This window comes from Meles meles, chromosome 6 (assembly GCF_922984935.1).
Source record: "Meles meles chromosome 6, mMelMel3.1 paternal haplotype, whole genome shotgun sequence".
Classification (NCBI taxonomy): Eukaryota; Metazoa; Chordata; class Mammalia; order Carnivora; family Mustelidae; genus Meles; species Meles meles.
Genome location: NC_060071.1, coordinates 91,478,801 through 91,499,021, shown reverse-complemented (window position 1 = coordinate 91,499,021; position 20,221 = coordinate 91,478,801). Strand labels below are relative to the sequence as shown.

Below are 20,221 nucleotides of genomic sequence, written 5' to 3'. Positions count from 1 at the left end.
GGAAATGGCCATCACAGAACAAAGCGTAAAACACGACTCTCTTCTCTTACATTGAAATCTGATTTTTCTATTTCTTTTACCCATTTCCTCTGGAACACTTTTAAGAAATCTCTCTCTCCCCCCCCCCCCTTCTCTTCTTCTCCTATTTTTTTCTCTGCCTAAGTAAGTCAGCAATTACTTAGTTCCCACAACAAATTCTGAGATCATAAATGAGGGCAGACAGTAATATAATCTTTGGGAGATTGAGATATCCTCTAGTTAGGATGGTGACAACAGCAAACCATAGAGAATACAGGCCCGTACACTGCTTCCCAGTCATATTGACTCAAAGTTGTTTTTCCTCTTTCTCTGAACTAACAGACTTTTCTTTTTTAAAAAACAACTTTAAGTACCATCCCAATCGTGGTAAAATTTCCAAAGGTAATCTGGAGCCGTTCTTCTTAAAAGCTAAGTGGAACACAAAGCAACTAAGCCCACATATATGCGTTTTTAAGTAGTCCCTTGAAACAGTAAAATTCAAATGGCAAAGTCAGACAACTTGCAACAACATAATATATTTGTTTATTTAGTTCATATTACAATGGTAACAGGTTAAGAGCACTAGATTTGTATCCTCTTAAAAGGATAGTGTTTAAGATTTGTGAATTTCATTGTTCTTAACCATTAAAAATCTATTTTCCAAAGGAGTAATAATATATATTATTATCAAGGGACAGATCTAAACTTTATGATGTATAACCAAAGCATATATTTGTTCCTTAGTTTAAACAAAACGTTAGAGACATTTTAACTCTTGGTTACTGCTTTCAGGAAAGCACAATGTTCTTGAAGCAAATATTACACAAAACATCTTTTTCCATGATTTCAACCATTGTGTATCATGTCAATGAGAGAACCTGACAGCCCCAGACAGTATCTCCCCATGGTTGTAATACATTCTGGCTTACTTAAACAATCAACCAACAAACATGTATTTAGTGCTTACTATGTACATGCCAGCATACTAAAGCAATACAGGAAATGCAAAGAAGTAAAATTATTGGTCCTTGCCCTGCTCAGGCTTCCAATGTAATTGGTAAGGTTAAACACAGACACAAATGACTCTACTTTCAATGTGTTCAAAAGAAGTGACAATGTTAACTAGATTGTCTATCAGAATCGTCTATGCCGGAACCTAGAAGAAGCAGGGACACAAACAGGGACGTTCAGGGCACTGATTACAATGGGTCTGCATCAGGTTTCTCAGCTCCAGGCTTGAGCATCCCTGGAACGCCCATATTTGAAAATGCTCCAGCCAGCCTCACATTGTTTCACGGACTCACGACCATGGAGCAAGATAAATAGACGGCATGGGTAAAAATATATATGAATAAAACCATATGTAAGGTGATGTTGAAAGAAATTCAGGACATTCCACTCTGCACGGGAGGAAGGTGGCTGACCCACGTTATCATTTATTTATTTGTTTATTATTAAGACAAACAAGAGAGTACATAAGAAAAAGTATAAGAGAATCTCCAAACTTCACTGAATACAAACAAAAATAGAAGGATAAAGAAAAAAGGTCTCAACAAAGAGGAGAGGTTTTGAGGCGTCTTTGGGGAGAAAGCCTCCCCCCACTGCCACCTCGACCCCCATCCCCAGTGTCCTGAAGGAAGGGGCCTGGCTAGGCAAGTAGAGAAAAGCAAAGCAGAGACACCTTTCCAAACATCACAAATAAATAAATAAATAAATATGTTAAACAAGAAAATAACTTTTTAGGCACCGCTTGAAAGGCAGCAACCTTCAGGAGCCAGGCAGGCCGCACTCTTTAGTCTGCGGGCGGCAGCAGCGCGCTCGGGATTGGCCAAAGGCTCAAAAGGCGCCACCGAGGTCCGGGCCCCGGCGCCTGGTCTCCGAGATAAGCCGGAGCAGGAAACCAAGTCTGTTGTTGCTCTCACAGCTGCGCCGCCAGCGGCTTAGGGGAGGGAGCAATCCTCGCGCAGCGGCAGATTCCCAGGCGGCCCCGGGGAAAGTGCGCCCTGCCCTACGGGGCCAACTCAGACCAGCGTTGTCCCGGGAGTGTCCGGCGCTTGGTCTTTGAAATCAAAAGCGCTGGCTGTGAGCCCGAAAAGAGGGTGATTTCTATTACAACCCCTTCCCCGCCAAACCCTGGAATCTTCTGAAAACTCCTGGGTCGCTTGTCGTCCGTTCCTTTTTGCTCCAGAGCGGGGTTTGGATGGGGACTGCAGAATGCCTGGGGTTGGAAGCGCGGGACCAATTTTACTAAGCACCTGGCTCCGCCCTGGGTGGAGTGCGAGCAGTGAAAGGGTTCTTGGAAGGGCACGACTTCACCCGAAAGTAGGAGAAAAGACCAACTGCCTAGTTCATTCCCGAGTCCTCCTTCAAACAAAACTGAGCCCAGAGAGCGGTGATTCTCCAGACTCCGCTAGGGGCACCTGGCAGAATCTGGCGAGCGGAGGGGCCCGGCAGGGAGGGGCTGAGGGCGAGTCGGGGACTCACCCCGTGGGAAACCGGTGGCGGTAACTGCGGCTCAGCTCAAACAAAAATAACGGCTGGCCGGGCGGAGGGTCAGGCTGAGTTGACGACGTTTATGAGTTCATGATCTGCACCTGCAGGACGGGGCGGAAGGAAAGATCGAAGTTACAGAGTGGGGAGCATAGCGGGGCGCAGAAGTGCAAGCGCAGTGGAGGAGGGAGCGAAAGTAGCAGACGAGGAGAAAGGGGCCAGCAAGCCTTCCCAATTTATAAGCAAAGTGCCCAATTCCACCTTTGTCGCGCGACTTTCCCGGGTCTCTCCACCCCACTCGCACACAGTGTCTTAGCCCCACTTTGCCCCACCGCACCCAGACGCCTGGGATACTTTCACCTCTAGCACCCGGCCTCCCTTCCTCCTCATTCTCCTCCCCCTGCCTTGCGCAGGGTCCTTGCGTGGCCAAGGCTCAGAGAGTCGTGATCCGAGACGTGCAGGTGCCATTACGGAAGACTCCGCCTCCGGACTCGAGGTTCTCAGGCTGGAAGTCCTCCACGCTGTAAGCGCGGCTCTTGAGGGCGGTAGCGTAGTAATCGACAGGCTCCTCGGCGGCGTTGTCCATCCAGCTGAGGCACAGGATGCGCTGGAAGGAGCGCTTGAAGTTGTCCGAAAGAAAGCCATAGAGGATGGGATTGGCGCAGCTGTTGGCGTAGCCCAGGATGACCGACAGCTGGCTCACCGTGGCGTCGTCCTGCTCCGCAAACACGTTGACCAACTGCACTACATAGAAAGGCATCCAGCAGATGACAAACACCATCACCACCATCATCACCATTAGGGTGATCTTGCGCTCCGAGCGCTTGCGCTGCTGCCAGCCGGCCTTGAGGGCCACCATACGCATTTTGGCGATGATGAGCACGTAGCACAGACAGATGGCCCCGACGGGCAGCAGGAAGCCCATGAGAAATGTGTACAACACGAAGCCCACAAGCCAGCGCTGAGCGGGCTCGGGCATGAGCATGTTGCAGGCCACCGTGCCATCACTGTTGGCCGCTGTGCGCGAGAAGACCACAATGGGCAGAATGACAAGCAGTGATAGCACCCATACGCCCAGATTCACTACCTTGGCCACGGTGGGCCGGCGGTAGCGTGCCGCCTTGATGGGGTGCACTACGGCCACGTACCGGTCCACGCTAAGCACAGTCAGACAGTAGATGCTGGTGAACATGTTGACTGCGTCCACGCTGAGCACGAGGCGGCAGAGCAGCGCGCCGAAGGGCCAGTGGCGAAGCAACGTGGAGGTGACCAGGAATGGCACACTGAGCATGAGCAGCTCATCGGCGATGGCCAGGTTCAGGATGTAGATGTTGGTGGCCGTCTTCATTTTGGCGTAGCGGAGGATCACGTAGATGACCATGGAGTTACCACACAGCCCCACCAGGCACACCACGGAGTAGATGAAAGAGATGAGGATGGCGCTGCCCTGGCCCTCGCTCAAGGTCCCGTTCTGGGACGCATTTCGCCCCGGCTCCTCCATGCCGTCCGCAGCGCCGGCCCCGGGGCCCCTGCTGCCGCCGCCTTCGCCGCAGCTGCCCGGGCTGGGGCTAGGAGAGGAAGGAGAGGAGGCAGTGCCATTGGGGAACATTGCAGCTGCTGGGGGCCGATGGGGCTACTGAGGCTGGGGCGCTCTTCTCGCGCCCCCGCCGCTTGCGCCCTCACCCGGCACCCTGCCCGCCTGCCCGCAGCTCACTGCTGCCGGACACCTGGGGGTAGCACGCCGCGGCTACGGAGAGCTTGGCTCTGACCGGCGCCGGCGGGGCGCATTGCCCAGCGGCGGCTTGCGCGCAGCCGCTTGCAGCTCCGGGGCGCCTGGGCACAAGGGAGCGTGGAGAGGGGAGGCCAGGAGGCTGGAGCCCCGCGCCGCACAGCCATTAAGTGGCGCGGCTCTAGGCTGGTGAATGATTAATAGACACCACCAGCGCGTCAGCAGCTACGAAAAGGGAGGCGTGGGGGAGAAAAAGAGGGAGGAAGGCGATATAGGTGGCTTACCACCTCTCGCCCAATTTTTTTTCTTTCCAGTCCTGTGCTCAGATCAACTCCAGCCGCTGCTTCGGTGGTGGTGATGTGGTGGGGGAGGGGTCTCCTGCAGTACCCTATACCCATCCCTCAGGGAGAACTGGGGAGTTTCTCCGCCTTCCCAGAGGGTGGGTGGGAACCAAAGGTGTAGACTCTGTCCCACCCCACCCAGCTCCTATCCAATGAAGCAGACCCCGGGCACAGATGTCTGGAGTTCATCTCAGTTTCCCTCAGTTGCTGCCCCGTCCTGAGAGACCCCCAACTCCACTCTCATCCAATTGCCTGGGGCCCTAAGCCCCCACCTCCCGCTCCCGCTAGCCCTGCCGGTCCAGACCCACCGCGGAAGCTCTCGGCCCCCCTTACCCAGGGCGCGCTACCTCCAGACCGACGCGTAGATGGCCCGTGCAAAGTGCCCGTGCGGTCTGGTGGCACAGTGACGTTCTTCTCGCAGTCCAACTCCTTTCTTTCGGCCGGATCCCCGCACACGCAGATACTCTTAAGAGTCGCTGAAACTGACCCTGAGCCGTGTTAAGAGGAGGAAGGACAAAAACCGTGCGTTAGGAGATTCTGCGTTACAGCACCGCAGGCAGCTCTTCGCGGGCGGGAGTGATGTAGGGGCCTGAGTAAACCACTGCGAATCTCTTAATGAAGCTTGTACTGCCCAGAGCCCCCTGCGTCTCCCAGAGGAATATAGACTGCAGAAAGGAGGACGCGTGGCTGGGAGCACGCAAGGAGCCCGAGGCTCCCTCCCGAACGTGCCAGGCGCGATATTGGAAATCCATCTAGGTGTTCACTGGGGAAAGATATGGCTGCGCCGCTGGGAAAGGCTCCGCCTGCGTCCCTGCTGTACTTTGTACCCGGGAGAGTCGGCGGGCCCCGGGGGAGGAGAGTGTAAAGGCCTGGGAGAGCAAGGATGCCAACTCCTTTAAACCCAAGTGAAACTCGCCATGCAGGTGACCAGACCTGTCACCAACTCCACAAACCGGCAGGAACACCTTCGGGTCTCTCCGTGATTACTAGAATTTCAGCCTTTTCTGAGGCCCCTGGACGTGTGACCGCGTTCTAGTTCAGGTTCCTAAACTTTTAAGAGACAGAAATCCATGCAGGCACGCCTAAAGCTCACCTGCTTCACTTAGGAATTGAATGGTTTCTGTGTTAAAGAATGAATGCTTGATTACCATGATTTTTAACCACTTCTGGGACTTCCCACTATCCCTAGCCTAGGCTCCCTTTGGCTGTCTGCTGGTTCTGGTCCAGGGAAGGATCACTTCATCCAGCTCTCCTGTCCCTTTTCAAACGCCCATCAAGTCTTCCTCTGAAAGTTGCCTGATTCCAGAAAGGCTGACCTGCAGCAGTCTAGTGCTGGGCCTCTTTCAAACTCTAGCTTTGTCTTGGAGTTTCTTGTTAGTTCCTCCTTCCTCTCCACAAAGTGGGGCACCCCCCTGCCCTGGGTCTCCTCCTTCCCTCCCATCAGTACAGTTTCACACTCAGGAGAGGCCACCTGAGAGAGAAACTAAACTCCTCACTGAAGCTATTTGTACCAGGCAGTTCAGCATGCAGAAATGGATGCAGAACCTGAAAGGAAAAAATAAAAAGTGTAAGTCCTATTGCCCTGTTTTCTATGGACAATCTTTTGCATATATGTGTTTTAGTTCTCAAAAGTAAATGCTCCTGAAAGGAGAAGAGTAGCTTCTGAAGTGTGTTGATTATACCAATCAAAGATAAATTACGTCAGGCCCTCACAGGAAGGTGTGCAATGGACGCTGAATTATTAATGAGAAATGTACCAGGAAGGAATTTGAAATTTCATAAGGCCCAAGGTGTTTAACCCATTACTTTTTTTTTTAAGATTTATTTCTTTATTTGACAGATCACAAGTAGGCAGAGAGGCAGGCAGAGAGAGCCGGGAAGCAGGCTCCCCTGCAGAGCAGAGAGCCTGATGTGGGGCTCGATCCCAGGACCCTGAGATGGTGACCTGAGCCGAAGGCAGAGGCTTAACCCACTGAGCCACCCAGGTGCCTCCACATTACTTTTATCTAAACAAATTCCTTTTTACCTTTTACCAAATGATGGTTAGTTGCGTTTTATTTTCTGTAAAAAATACTGAACATATGGAGGCAAAAGAAGAAGGAGGAGGAGGAGGAGGTGGAGGCAGGGTTGGAGGGGAAGGGGGAGAGGGAGGAGGAGGAGAATGTTCATCAAGTTTTTTAAGAAAATGGCCTTTTTCCCCCTAGAAGAGCTTTTTACAAGCCAAGCCTCATAATGGTTTGGATGCCTCTTTGCCAATCACTGACTAAAGACACTTGGCTATTCTTTAGGGGGCTGACATTTCAACAGTCGTCATTTAGATGCCTTGGCATTGATCATGGTTGCTGGGGGGTGGGGGAGGATGGGAGCTGGTAAAGCAGAGCTCTGTTGTTCAGACTCTCATATGTTCACTTTGCAGCTTGCCTTAGGGAAATCTCCTCTCCACTTGGTGGTAGCCTCATATACGAAAGAAGAAAATTTAAGACCCGACATGAATGTGTTTGTTTACTTGCTTGTTTCTCAAGTGGTTTCTATGATGAATTAGTAACCCATTAAAAAAAGATTGACAAGGAAATATCACTTACACCCACTAGAATGGCTCTAAGAATTATTTTAAAAGAAAAAAAAATGTTGGCCAGCATGTGGAGAAAGTGGAACTCTTATATGTTGCCAGTGGGAATAAAAAAATGATGCAGCAGCTTTAGAATGTTTGATGATTATTCAGATATTAAAACAGAATTCCATTTGACCAAGGAACATGCTTCCCCTACGTATTTGCCCCAACAAATTGAAAATAGGTGTTTGAACAAACATACTCATGGCAACATCATTCATAATAGCCAGAGTCAAACCAAATACCCATCAACTAAGGAATGGATAAAAACAGCGTGGTGTATCCTCACAATACATTATCTATTCATAGAAAGGAATGAAGTACCCACACGTGAGCCTAGAAAACATTATGCAAAGTGAAGGAAACAAAACAGAAAAAGTCGTGTATTGCGTGATTCCATTTATCTGAGATGTCCAGAATAGACAAATCCATAGAGACAAAGCAGACCAGAGTTTGGCAGGGGCTGAGGGGAAAGGAACGGAGAATGATCGCATAATGGATGTGGGGTTTCTTTTTTGGGTTACGAAAATGTTCCGGAGTTAGATAATAGTGGTGGCTGTACAACACTGTGAATGTACTAAAAGCCACTGAATTGTGCATTTTGAAAATGGTTTAAATTATGATTTTTTTATTTAAATTTATTTATGTTTTCAGCATAACAGTATTCATTGTTTTTGCACAACACCCAGTGCTTCATGCAATATGTGCCCTCCCTATTACCCACCACCTGTTCCCCCAACCTCCCACCCCTGACCCTTCAAAACCCTCAGGTTGTTTTTCAGAGTCCATAGTCTCTTATGGTTCGCCTCCCCCTCCAATTTTTTTTTTATAAACATATAATGTATTTTTATCCCCAGGGGTACAGGTCTGTGAATCACCAGGTTTACACACTTCACAGCACTCACGATAGCACATACTCTCCTCAACGTCCATAACCCCCTCCCCCTCTCCCAACCCCACCTCCCCCCATCAACCCCCAGTTTGTTTTGTGAGATTAAGAGTCATTTATGGTTTGTCACAAGATGGGATTGGGAGGGAGACAAACCATAAATTATCATTTTTATGTCATGTGAATTTTACTTCAATAAAAAGAGAGCCATCGAGATGGGTATGAACCATGCAGTGTTATATGGAATCTTTTCAGTCACATTTTTCTTAACATTGTATCTGTGAACTAATCCATGAACAAACAAAAACAATCGAGCAAAAGGCAGCCTGTCTGGGCTAAACAATATGAGACTGAGGTTGCAGCTGTTTTTAAATTACATTAGGAACAGGAGCCCAGTTAGGAATCTGTCTTCCTCTCAGACCTTAATTTAATGTCTCTTGATGAGACAAGAACACTAATGTGGGCATGGCATTGTTATAATGTGTAGGGAGCATGGCCTAGGAGAAGGCAGAACTCCACAGTCTTCATGTCTTGTTTAAAAACTTTTTTTTTATTTGACAGAGAGAGATTACAAATAGGCAGAAATGCAGGCAGAGAGAGAGAGGAGGAAGCAGGCTCCCTGCCTAGCAGAGAGCCCTATGCTGGTCTCGATCCCAGGACTCTGAGATCATGACCTGAGCTGAAGGCAGAGGCTTAACCCACTAAGCCACCCAGGCGCCCTTTTTTTTTTTTTTTTTTTTTTAATTCACATGTCTACAGCCTGGGAAAGCTTAGGAAAGGCTTGTTTCCCCTATGAAAGTTAACTGTCCTCCGGTCTCTCCTTCTTTGGTTACTATCTTTTCTATACTTCTGTGATATGAACATTTCTAGACGTGAGAGAAGAGAGATGATGGCCTGCAAAAAGGAAAGAAGGAAAAGTCCTAATTTAGGAAGTTGCAGATTCTTAAGTGAACTGTTCTTCCTCCCCATCTCAGTTCTACAAGCTGCACTCCCTTGTGCTCTCAGGTACCAGGTGCACACATGGATTACTGTATTTATCACATTGTGCTGTGATTTCTTTGTGTACTTATCTCTCCTCTCTTCTAAATCTGTAAGCTTGCTGAGAACAGTGGCTATATTTTACTTATCTTTATATCCCCGGCACCCAGCACGGTCCCTGGAAAATTGCCCAATACCTCCTTGTTTGATTTTTCTGAGGTATGCCATAGATAGGATCTTCCTTTTGTTCCAGCCCTTAAGATGTAGATACAAAGAAATGCACTTCCGGTCTCTTGCAAGAAAAGTTTTAATATCTGTGTAATACCATCATCTGTAATAATTTCTTACACATTTAAATCATTCTGAACAATTTCAATTTGCATGTCCTATATCAACAATTATCATGCTGATGATTCCTTCATTGATCATTCTTGGTCTTAAATTTCTTGGCAGAGAAAAGGCTCTGGAAAATGGGCAGAACATACTTTAGTAACTAATGATGGTTATTTAATAGTATCATGCAGTGTGAAAGCCATTATATGTGGAAGATCGTTTCTTTTTTAATTGCAGTCCCGAGTCTCAGTTGGTTTGGTGGAATAGTAATTATCAGGAGCTCAAACTCTGCCTCTGTCAAAATCATTACTAATGTGGTTTTTCCAACTAAAGCCTCTGGAGGTCCTCACATGAGCTCCTCTAATCCAGGCCAATGGGAAACTGCTGGTTGGGGCCAGGGATTAAAAGGAACACTTTCCAGAACGTACCCCACACTGGCATCATCATAGTTGTGTTTACAAACACCTGTCTGGGCAGATGGGACCAAGCTGGTGATAAGGGGCAAGCACCTCTCAGCAATATGGCCCACAGCAGAGATATGTGTCACTTAAGGGCCATCTGCCACCAAGCCATTAACATGATGACAGTCTGATAAGAGAATTAGCCGGAGTGCAAAAGTGGGGATGGGGCTAAGGAACAATCCTGGACTTCATTTCCCAGGAATGCCCCCTTGCTTCACAACAGCCCTGGTAGCCTGTGGCTCAGTTCATCACCAATCTCAGCAATTTGCCCTGGCCTGCTGATTCTCCTATTGCCTCTTCTGTGAAACAGCATGACAGCGTCATTTTTGTGCTTTCAAAAAAGACACACACGGTGCAACAACTCACATCTTCTCTTACGGATTCTCTACTACTAAATACTATTTCTAAGAACAAGAATTCATCACAAACAGGAAAGTATTCATTATTATCCATGGAAATATAAAAATAGAGCAAAGAACAAAAGCAGGCATATCCTATTCATATTATTTTGAATAGTCCTTACCGAAAAGACATTTTTCTGTAATGGCGTCTCTGTCAGTCAAGGATTTCCAGATCAATTGAGTTGCAAACAATTTTATCAAAAACTTCTGGACCCAATTCTTTTTAGCAGACACTACACAGGTGCTTTCAAAGTTACAAAGCCGTATTTTTGTTTCTCTTAAGTGATGTTTGATATTAAGCAGAGCATTTAAACAGTTACAGCAAATCACTCATTCCCTGAGAAGGGGTTGTATCTTTGGAGTGGGCTGTGTCTGTCAGTCAGTTTCACCAGCTAAGGAACAGCCCAAAGCCAGCAAAGAGCTGGCTGTGGGAAGCAAAGACAGCTTTGGAGATGAAAGCAATGAAGCTATCTTTTTTTTTTTTTAAGATCTTGAAAGTTTTGTTCTTAACTAAAAACAAAAGGTATATAATTAGAGAGTGATTTAAATCTATATAGTCACCACAACACCTGCCATTGTGATACTGCCCCTTTGTTCCCATTTTATGTATGTTGAGACAGGAGGCTAGGACCCAAACACTACTTATTTGATGACATGAAGCAGCTAAATAACTGATGTTTTCTTCTTTTGCACGAGTGAAGTGGAACTGTCAATAATGTGTTTGTGTTGACTACATCTCTGACTTCCGTTCAGAGGTAGGAAGAATAGGGCACAGTGTCTGTGAGCTTTGGGCTCAGAAGGTAGGCTCAGAACTACTGGGAGTGGTCTGAAAGAGAACGCCTGCATGGCCTGCTCACTCCCTCTTCCTGAGGTCCGGCTGCCTCCCCCATGCCAGGCCCTGCCTCTGCTCTGCTTTCTCTAGGCAACACCGGCGGTAATCTACTTTGTCCTTGAGGAAGCAGCCTGTGTGACAGCCTGACTCTTCCTTTCTTGTCAGAAGGGAGAGGCAAGATAACACAGTCCAGGAAGGGTCTCCTGGCCTCCAATAAGAGGTTACCATTCCTTGTTGATGATGTGGGTGAGTTGAAATTTCACTGCTTAGGCAATTAGCCAAAATACTGATTTCTAATACTGTATCCTGTGATTAAAAAAAAGAAGAAGAATTCAACAAGGGGCACCCAGGTTGCTGAGTCCATTAAGGTCTGTCTTCAGCTCAGGTCATGATCCTAGGCTCCCTGTTTAGTGGGGAGTCTGCTTCTGCGTCTGCCTCTGCCTCTCCCCTCCGCTCATGCTTTCTCTTTGGCATGTTCTTTCTCGAATAACTAAAATCTTTTAAAAATACTCAGAGAGATGAAATTCAGACCATAGTAGAACAGACTTAATTCCATCATTGTATATAGTCACTTTTTTGGCCTCCATTTCTTAGTGAGAAGGAACTGAAAATTCATATCACAATTCCACTATGTATAAACAATGCTGTGTGTTTTTAATCAAAGCCAAATAATCTATTCATTAATTTAACAAATATTTATTGAGTGCCCAATGAGAGGCAGGTGCTGTTCTAGGCACTGCAAATACAATGGCAAAGATTAAGTAGTTTCCTGTAGACTTCTAGCAAGACAGGAGAAGAAGCAAGTAGACATATGGACAATGGAATTGCACTTGGTGTTAAGTCCTAAGAAGAAAAATAGAGGTTAGGGGCCAGAGACTGCTGGAGAGGCTGGGTGTATTTGACCTAGATTAGACCAAAAGGGAAGGGAAGGAGATTATGCTTGAGCAGCCCTGAGTGATGCAAAGATAAAGGAGCACATGGTCGGGGGAGGCTTGTTCCAACAGCACATGTGAAGCCATTCAGGCCCCTGGAGGAACATGTGCGGAGTGGGGTGTTATGGAGCAGTGGTTGGCCTCTATGACATCTGGGCCCAAATCCACCAGTAAACAGTAGCCTGTTACATCTTTAACAGTGAAAAACTGGATGGGTTAGATGGGGCAAAGGAGGCATTAAATATATTTTTTATATTTAATACCATAGAGGAGTAATTAAACACAAAATGATGTTAAAGGTGAATTATTATTGACTTAGAAAGACGGTCAAGACATTGCCAAGTGTGAGAGTTAATTTCGTTATCAACAACAGCCAAACTATGGAAAGAGCACAAATTTCCATTGACTGATGAATGGCTAAAGAAGAGGTTTTATTTATATATATATATAAATTATATATATATATATATATGTATTATTTATATATATAAATTATATATATATATATATATATCATGGGATATTACTCAGACATCAAAAAGAATGAAATCTTGCCATTTGCAATGACATGGATGGAGCCAGAGTGTATTATGCTAAGCGAAATAAGAGAAAGACAAATATCATATGATTTTACTCCTATGTGGAATTTAAGAAACAAAATAGATGGACATATGGGAGAGAGAAAAAAAGAGAGAGGGAAACATACCATTAGAGACTCTTAATGATAGAGAACAACAGAGGGAGGTGGGTGGGGGATGGACTAGACGAGTGATGGGTATTAAGGAGGGCACATGTTATGATGAGCACTGGGTGTTGTATATCAGTGATGAATTACTAAATTCTACTCCTGAAACCAATATTGCACAGTATGGTAACTAACTAGAATTTAAATTAAAAAAAATTTTTTTAAAGTCTATTTCAAAACTATATGAGCCCATTAAATACACATACACACACACCCCAAATGAGCATATGTATCAGTAGGCCTGAAAGGATGGTGACTAAGATATTATAAAGGTGTTTGTCACAAGGCAGTTGAGTTGCAGATGTTTTCAGCTCCCTTTAATATAGAGATTTTCTAATTTTTCAGCCATGAGTATGTATCGCTTTTAAATAAAAGTAATAAAAGCTTTGTTTTAATTTTTAAAAAAGGAAAGACTCCAGGCCATGTGTGTCTGTTCTATTTAATGGGGCATTCATTGATTTATTTCCTCCTTAATTATTTTACTTTCAGAAAAACACAAATTTATTCTAGAAATTAACATATTATGATGCAAATTAAATAGCAAATGAAATGTACCCAGCAGAACGTAGTAGAAGGAACCGAGACAGGAGCTGGGGTAGTCTACCATCTTCCAGGCAAGCTCTACAGCTCCATGGCCAAGTAGTCTCTTGAGTGACCTGGAATCAGCTACGCCTACCTCTTGGAATTGCTATGGTAATGTGAATCACAAGGCGATGTTTGTGAAACCATGGTATCTTTGTCTAAAGCCAAACTTGTCCATTTAAATGACATCTTTTCTCTGTATTTAAATTTGAGCATGTTATTTGACCTGTCTGTGCCTCAGCTTCCTCTTTTGTAAGGTGAAGATCACAGTGTGTCTACCTAATAGGGTTGTTAAAAGGATAAAATATGTTCAAGATGTTTAGAACAGTGTCTGACATGTAGTAAGGACTATGCAAGTCTTATCTTTTATAAAATAATTTCCAAAGTATGGATTACAATGTAACATTATTTTTTCATCAGTCAAAAGAACTTAAGAACTTAGTTTTTTCCTCTTGCTCAAGAAGGATTTAATGCAATGGGTCTAGCAGTCACTTATTCAGGGTACAGAGGAGTTACCCAGTGCATGTTACCTAGCCTTTTGTTTTCCTCCTGCCCATCCAGACTTGTAATTCAGCACAGTGAACTGTGTGCCATTCATAGGTTTTTAGTACATGTCACACATGCAGCTAAAATAATTCTAAACTATTAATCATCACTTCTACCAACATCATACCAAGGTGAATCCAGTCGAATCACATCATAAGGGTTCAAACAAACCACTATATTCACTGACTCACATAATCTAATTGTTCAACTATTACACAGGAACAGTCAGAGTTTGCTGTTAAGTTTACTTTCTGTCTTGATTTCCAGGGAGACCCCCATGTTTTCAAGCTGTTGACTATAGTCTAAAATGTGTTCACATCCTAAAGAGAGGTGCACTTCTCTCAAGCTGTCATCCACCTCCAGTCTGTATGCAGGAGTAGAAAGAAAGGGGGATAGACATTATTTCCTTAGAAAGAGTTTTCAGAGCGCTGTGCATTTTCCCTCCCATTGAAGAGGGAAAGTGGCTTCTTACCCAGTCACTGAAGCATGGAAGCATCTATAAAATCACTTGGAGAGCTTGTCAGGTGTCCCCTGGGGTTGGTAAGACTCAGAGATTAGTGCCTGATTCTTACTTGAAAAATTTAAAAGTGAGCAACAGACCCACTGGTCCTTTCTCAGATGAGAGCATGAAGAGAAAAGGCTGCAGGTGGAAACGCGGATTCCCACTGACAGAGGCAGTGGTTTCCCATGCACTGGAATGGAGAGCACAACAGGCAGACAGGTGGGAACACCTTGATGGACCCACTCTGCCCGACTGAGTGAGATGCTCTGACCAGGAAGTTTATGCACCAGAAGGAGGAGCAGAGAAGGGAATATGGTCCGCTGGCAGAGGGCTAGTGGGCAGGCCAGCAAAGGGAGGTCTCTAGCCTAGGGCGGAAACAATGCTAAAGAACCCAATGAAGAACTCCGAAAGAGAAAGAGCCACTCCCAGAGGACACAAATGCATGATTCTAATTGTACCAATTAAGGAAGAGCTTTCCTATCTGTTAAAGCTGTTCCCTCTCAACAGCAGGAGCCAAAGGCAGAGAGAGCAGTGAAGGAGAGGTGGAAAAATCATAAATAATAAAGAATCCAAAGACTCCTTTTTTCCCTACTGCAGGATCTGAGCATGAATCAGGCTGAAGTTAGTACAGGGACAAGGAACTTTGAGTGAGAAATTAAAGTTTTGATTTACAAAGAATTGTTTTTTATAATGTCTGAAAATAAGACTTGATATTTATATGAAACTGAACAAAAAAAGGTATGGGATTGTGTGTACCAAAGGCTTTCCAATTAGCTTTGGCATATTTAACCCTCCCAACTGCACGATGAGGATGTTTCTACTTACTCAGATGAAGACACTAAAGCACAGAGAGGTTAAGTAACTAGCTCAAGTCACACAGCTAAAAAAGTCAGAGATCTGATTTGACTAGCAATCTGGCTGAGGACCTTTGCTGTTAACTACCATGCAATACTGCTATGGTCTTCTCCCTCACTGAACTACTCAATTAAAGGTTTCTTTCTCTCTCTCAGTAATTAGTGCTTTCCAGTTTTATTGAGAAATAAATGACACACATCACTATATGTTTTGGGCATACAGCATAATGGTTTCATTTAGATATATTGTGAAATGACTGTCACAATGGGTTCAGCTAACATCCATATTCTCCTACAGACACAATAAATAAAAAAAAAAGAAGGAAAGAAAAAAGAAAAAAAATTTCTTGTTGTGATGAGAACTCTTAGGATGTACTTTCTTAACAACGTTCCTGTATATCCTACAGCAGTGTTAGCTGCAGCCATCATGCTGTACATTACATCCCTTGTACTCACTTCTCTTATAACTGGAAGTTTGTAGCTTTTGACCACCTTCCTCTAATTCCCCCTCCCCTGACCCTCCACCTCTAGCAACCATGAAGTCTGATCTCTTTTTCTCTGAGTTTAGTTGTTTTTTTTTTTTGGTCCCACATATAATTGAGATCATACAGTATTTGTCTTCCTCTGACTTTCTTCACTTCACATAATGCCTCCACGTTCATCCATGTTGTAGCAAATGGTAGAATTTCCTCCTTTTGATGGCTGAATAATATTCCACTGTGGGTATACTGCATCTTCCATATCCATCCACTCATTCACAGACACTTGGGTTGTTTCTGTGTCTCAGCTATTGTAAATAATGATGTTATAAACATGGGCATCCAGACAACTCTTTAATGTTTTCCTTTCCCTTGGATATAGGCTCAGAAGTAGAATTGCTAGGTTGGATTATAGTGCTATTTTTAATTTTTTTGAGGAGCTCTCATATTGTTTTCCATAGTGGTTATGGAAATTTACAATCCCACCGTCAATCCTTTTCTCCGTATCCACACCAGCATTTATCTCGTCTCTGGTGATGGCCTTTCTAACAGGCATGAGGTGATATTTCATTATGGTTTTCATTTACATTTTCCTAATTACTAGTGATGTTGTACATCTTTTCATGTTCCTTTTTAATGTCTTCTTTGAAGAAATGGCCTTTTGCATAGCTTTTTGAAGAAATGTCTATTGAGGTGCTTTGCCCATTTTTAAATTAGATGATGATGATGATGATGATGATGATGATGATGATAATGATTTTGTTATAGAGTGATATGAGTTCTACATTTTGGATATCAACCCCTTATCAAATATATAGTTTTTTCCATTCTGTAGACTGTATTTTAACTTTATGGATAATTTATTTTGCTGTGGAGAAGCTTTTTAGTTTGACATAGTCCCACTTGTTTATTTTTTATTTTGTTGCTTGTGCTTGAGGTCTCACATCCAAAAATTCATTGACTCACGCTGAGGAGGTTTATTCCTATGTTTTCTTCTAGGAGTTTCATGGTTGCAGGTCTTACATTTAAGTCTTTGATCCATTTTGAGTTAACTTTTGTGATCTGTGTAAGGTAAGGATTCAGTTTCATTCTTTTACATGCAAATAGCCAATTATCTCATAACTTTCACCAACGCCTTTTATTTTTTAGACTAGAGATCTTCCACTTCCTTGGTTAAACTTATTCCTAAGTATTTTATTGTTTGTGATACTATTGCCAATGGGATAGATTTCTTTATTTCTTTTTCAGAAAATTTGTTGTTAGTGTATAAAAATACTACTCATTTTTCTATGTTAATTTTGTGTCCTCCAACTTCACTGACTTCATTGATGATATCAGTTTTTTTGGTTGAGTCTTTAGGATTTTTACATAAAATCATGTCATCTGCAAACAGAGAGAGCTTCATTTCTTCCTAAAGGTTGATTGATTCTGATGTCAAGAAATTACATAAGCAGCAAATCTGTCAATTTAGTGATTTCTGTTTTCCTTAATAAATCCAACAATTACTTAAATTTTCTTCTTTACTTACGTTGCCTATTGTTTAAATGTAGTAATTTTGCCCTCAATTAGAAATTTAGAATAACGTGTTTTTTTAAAAAAAAAATACCCTTAATAAAATATAAGGAATTTAAGACTGATGAGCCATTGGTACATTTGTGCCAAAGAAAATGCATTTTTTAGTAACTACTGACCACCATTTCTCAGTTCTAAATATATGCTTGTCAGCACTGTAGGTAGCTTAGCAATTTCTTTTACATAAGTATTTCTGTTTAGTTTTTTTTTTTCCCTACTTTATTCCCATGCTCCCATCATGCCTCACTTTGGCCCAGCCTCAGGCAAATGCATACCAAACAGATGGGTCAGCAGTGTCCCTAGACACGGAAGGACTCAGAGCTTCTTTGAAATTTGAACCAACTCCACAAAATTACAGCCAAAATATATTCTCAGAAAAGGGAGTTGTGTTGCTGCTGAAACAAAATCAATTTAAAAAAATAATAAATTTCCCTTCCCTAGAGCAAATGCGTACACATTTCAAGGGGTCTGGGGCTTTGCACTTGGATCTTCGTTGATTTGACTGACAGCTGTAATAATGATGAGACTCTATAGATGTCAGATTCACTCAGGTGGGGGCAAATTCTTTCCTAATGGAAACGTTCTGTCTCTCTTCACCAAACAATTAAGTAGGAAATTAACATTTTTAGTCCATAAAAATGCCTTAACTCACTAGAGGGTAATCACATAACAGAAAAAATTGTAAAACTCGGTATTCATTCACACTTGTGTTTGAGACTACAGTACATCAAAAAAAAAAAAAAACACAACTCTACGTTAGTAGAAGACGTTGTTTTTGATGATAACAGTTCAAGTCATTGCAACGTTTTCCCCCTCTAAATTTTGAGATTAACAGATCTGATTTTCATACCTGCAAAATGTTAGCATCTATTCCTTTTCTTGGAAAATTCTATCCCGTTTTATTTGTGAAAACGCTGCTCTTCAAATCCACCAGGGGGAGATTTTAACATTGAGAACTTCAACAGAGAGAGTTTTAGATACTATATAGTTGTATTTCAGTTGACAGCTGAAACAACTTAAATTTTGAACTAAGCCTTGATGATACGGTTTACATCTTGATAAAGCTACCCAAGATATTCCAGCTATATTAAAACCAGGACCGGGTGGCTAGGGAGGACTGATGAAATATTGCTCATTCTTGTCAGAAAATACATGCGGTGGCTGAGTGTGTCTGGGGGAGCGGAGTTGGGTGTGGATGGGATGAGACCTTGTGTCTCTAGAGGTAGAATCAGATGACAGAATAATCCCAGACTATTGCCACTATATACACCTTCAGTAATTCCTTGTTTCCACTGATGAATAATATCTTGATTTGGTTCCTACAGCGGGCTTTGAGACTTAGAATAACACTGCATGCTCTGTAAGAATGATGAAAGAAGAAATAAAATGTGTATTAGGGATTTTTTTTTTTTTTTGGAGACAACTTATTTTATTTTGGAAGACATGCTACTACTGCAGAAACCTTTGGGTAACCAACTCTACTGGGTTCATCGAATCACTAGTTTGTATCAAGCAGTAAGAACCTGATGCCATCCAAATTCCTGTAAAATTTTTAAAAGCGATAATCTCCAGAAAGGCTTCTGTAATAGGATTTGAGATGCAATGGCTTCCCCAAAGTTTGATTAACCTCTACTAATACATGGACCTATTCTTCCTGCTCCATTTAACACCAGCTGTTTTGTTAATTTTTCCCCCTAGAACTAAAAAAAGGAGAAAAAGACCCCTGGTACTGGTCCTAGCCCAACCACTTGTCTTTCTATCATTTTTAGATGTGATTTTCTGCATACAAACGACTCAGTGATTTCTGCCAATAAATGAACTTTCTCATACTTTCGAGTGAATATACGTATAGCATAATAAACTAAGTATATTCTTTCAGGTATTGTATTTTTTCCATATAGATATGAAGTCATATTTTATTATCCCTTTAGTTCCCTAGCTCAGTAGGCCACAAACTATTTGGTTTTCCCCTCAGTGCAGTGTGTGGCTGGCTTTGTGACTTTTATTCTCTGAAGCCTAAGCCCACTGAAAGGATATGTTTTGAGAAGAAATATTTCTCCCAAATAGAAAGAGCTCCCTGGAGACATGATAGGGTTAGGGCAAGGAAGAGGTTTGTGGGTTCCAAGGATAGAAGGTATCTGGGCTTTTCTTCCTGGCAGGAACATGGCAGGATCTTGAAATTAGTGGCCACATACTGCAGCAAGGAGACTTGAGGCTAGACCCAGTGCACCCCATCTCATCTAAGAGATCTATACCTGAAAGAAGGCATGGAAGCAGCAGAGTTGTGGACCATGGAAGCTGGCCCATGAACAATGGAGCTATAACCAATGTAGACCAATAACCAATGTCCAGAAGTCTTCAGAGACGTCCACAGTGGGTGGAAAGTACCCTGGAGCTTGGCACAGTCCTAGGGGAAAGAAAGCACCCAGAATGGGCAGGGAGAGTTTCCCACCAACTTTGACAAACCCATGCCCTAAACAAGAGCATCAGCACTTCCAAAGAGCTCATTTCCTCATCCTACCACACATGCTCTTCAGACTTCAGAGCCCCAAAAGATCATCCCCTCATGACTTCACAATTTTCCCTATCCTGATCAGACCCCAGATTCATCCCTTCAGATACTGGCTTGCTAGTACTATCAACTTCCTTGCTGTCCTCTTCCCCTTCAGCAGTTGCCCACCAAAATCCCAACCCCAACCAATCCTATCCATGCTCTCCATCTCTCAGCCCAAGCTGTTGAGTGGCAACTAGAGAGATTCTGCAACAACATGGGATTGTTCCTACTAAAAATAGCTTTTCTTCGCAAATTGGGCTCATGACCTCACCTGACAAGCAATTGCTCTGTCCCTACACCGTCCCTTCCCTATTCCCTACAAATGCTACTTCAAATCAGTGCCACTCTTTTGAAGTACCCTACTTCATTCTG

At 43.6% G+C, this 20,221-nt stretch overlaps 1 protein-coding gene across 3 annotated transcripts; it reads right to left on the bottom strand.

Annotated features, from left to right (window-relative positions):
- Window positions 1–547: 547 nt before the first annotated feature.
- On the bottom strand, window positions 548–6,084 carry SSTR1 (somatostatin receptor 1). Of its 3 annotated transcripts, none has more exons than XM_046010259.1 (2): window positions 4,912–6,084; window positions 548–4,076 (listed from the first exon to the last, which is right to left on the bottom strand). In XM_046010259.1, exon 2 carries the CDS (start codon window positions 4,007–4,009, stop codon window positions 2,942–2,944), a length of 1,068 nt encoding a protein of 355 aa, XP_045866215.1. In that variant the 5' UTR covers window positions 4,010–4,076; window positions 4,912–6,084; the 3' UTR covers window positions 548–2,941. The 3 variants fall into 3 exon arrangements, with proteins under 3 accessions (XP_045866215.1, XP_045866216.1, XP_045866214.1); XM_046010260.1 differs by having other exon boundaries at window positions 4,926–6,084; XM_046010258.1 differs by lacking the exon at window positions 4,912–6,084 and having other exon boundaries at window positions 548–2,612; window positions 2,869–4,258.
- Window positions 6,085–20,221: the final 14,137 nt, after the last annotated feature.